General features: G+C 35.4%; 1 protein-coding gene across 1 annotated transcript in view; it reads left to right on the forward strand.

Moving 5' to 3' along the window:
- The window catches only part of LOC108579745 (serine protease nudel), a 15,514-nt gene that overhangs the window by 5,452 nt on the left and 8,660 nt on the right, over nt 1-1,402 (forward strand). The window contains 2 exon segments of the mRNA XM_017943353.1: nt 533-696; nt 792-919. Coding sequence (XP_017798842.1) covers nt 533-696; nt 792-919 — 292 coding nt within the window.

A 1,402-nucleotide genomic window follows, 5' to 3' on the forward strand; every position in this document is an offset into this window, starting at 1 on the left:
AACTCTGGTACTCTGAAATTCTAGAGTTCTCTACCCCTTGGAACTCTATATTTTTAGACTTTTAGAGCCCCAGAACTCTAGAACGTTGGAATTCTAGAATTGTCGAACAAGAGAACTCTTCAACATTCAAGCACTCAAAAATTCTAGTATTACCTCGACACTTTCGTTGTTTTTTAATTACTCCACACACGCAGTACAACAGAACTCTGTCTCATCAATAGAGTGGCACGTATCTGCTGGATATCTATCCGATATATAATAAAATACCAACTAACGATGTAAAATCGAAATAGTATGAACATAAATTCGAAGTATTGTGGTAGAAAATATCACACGAGGCAAGCTACAATTTTATATAAAACACTTTTATAATTTAACAACATCGTGAACGTGCATACTTAGTACAAGATGGCACCAGCTACCGCGGTTTTATTTTCTACACGTAGCTATTTTATCCAAAAAATGGTAACCACATTTCACGAGCGCTTCGTAGGAAATTCTTCCACTTTACTTCGCTCATCACATCTTTTAGGTTGTTCAAAAACCTCGTTCAGCTGTAACGATTGGCAAAGGAAATACACCGATAACAATTGCGTCCCACTTTCTCAACGCTGCGATGGCGTGAAACAGTGCACCAATGGAAAGGACGAAATGGATTGCAATATTCTTACTTCCTCGTACATCGAAGGAAAAAATGTAATTTATAAAGGCAATCTGTTCTATGATCTGTAGATATCATCGAGTCTATGTTATACATCATTAATGTGTTCATAAATTACATTCTTCATTAGGTATTCTCAATTGGTTTCACTGAAGGATACCTGCATAAAAATTACAAGGGAAAATGGTACCCTGTGTGCACCGCTACCGATTCCTGGGCTAAGGATGCCTGTAACTCTGAAATTGGTCCAGACATTAAGTATGTTTCCATTAAAGGAAGAACAGAACAATGCATTAGGAAAATTTTGAAAGAATCTCAATATTGCTGAGACCATAAAATATCGAAAAAATCTTAGGATTACAGAGATCATAAAATATCTAAAAAATCCCAGGATTATTGAGATCAGAAAATTCTGACATCATTCATATCAGCAAACATCCCAAAAATTTCAGACCATGAAATATCCAAAAAATTTCAGCATTATTGAGACCATAAAATATCCCAAATTCTCAATACTGTTGAAATCATAAAATATCCCAGAAATCTCAGCACTATTGAGACCACAAAATATCCCAAAAATCCCAGGATTATTGAGACCAGAATATTCCGACATCATTCATAGCAGAAAACATCCTGAAACTCTCAGACCATAAAATATCCCAAAAATCTCGAGATTACTGAGACCAAAAAAATATCCCAAAAATCTCAGGATTATTGGGACCAAAAGATGCCCCAAAAATC

Source organism: Habropoda laboriosa, unplaced genomic scaffold (assembly GCF_001263275.1).
Source record: "Habropoda laboriosa isolate 0110345459 unplaced genomic scaffold, ASM126327v1 scaffold72, whole genome shotgun sequence".
In the NCBI taxonomy this organism is placed as follows: domain Eukaryota; kingdom Metazoa; phylum Arthropoda; class Insecta; order Hymenoptera; family Apidae; genus Habropoda; species Habropoda laboriosa.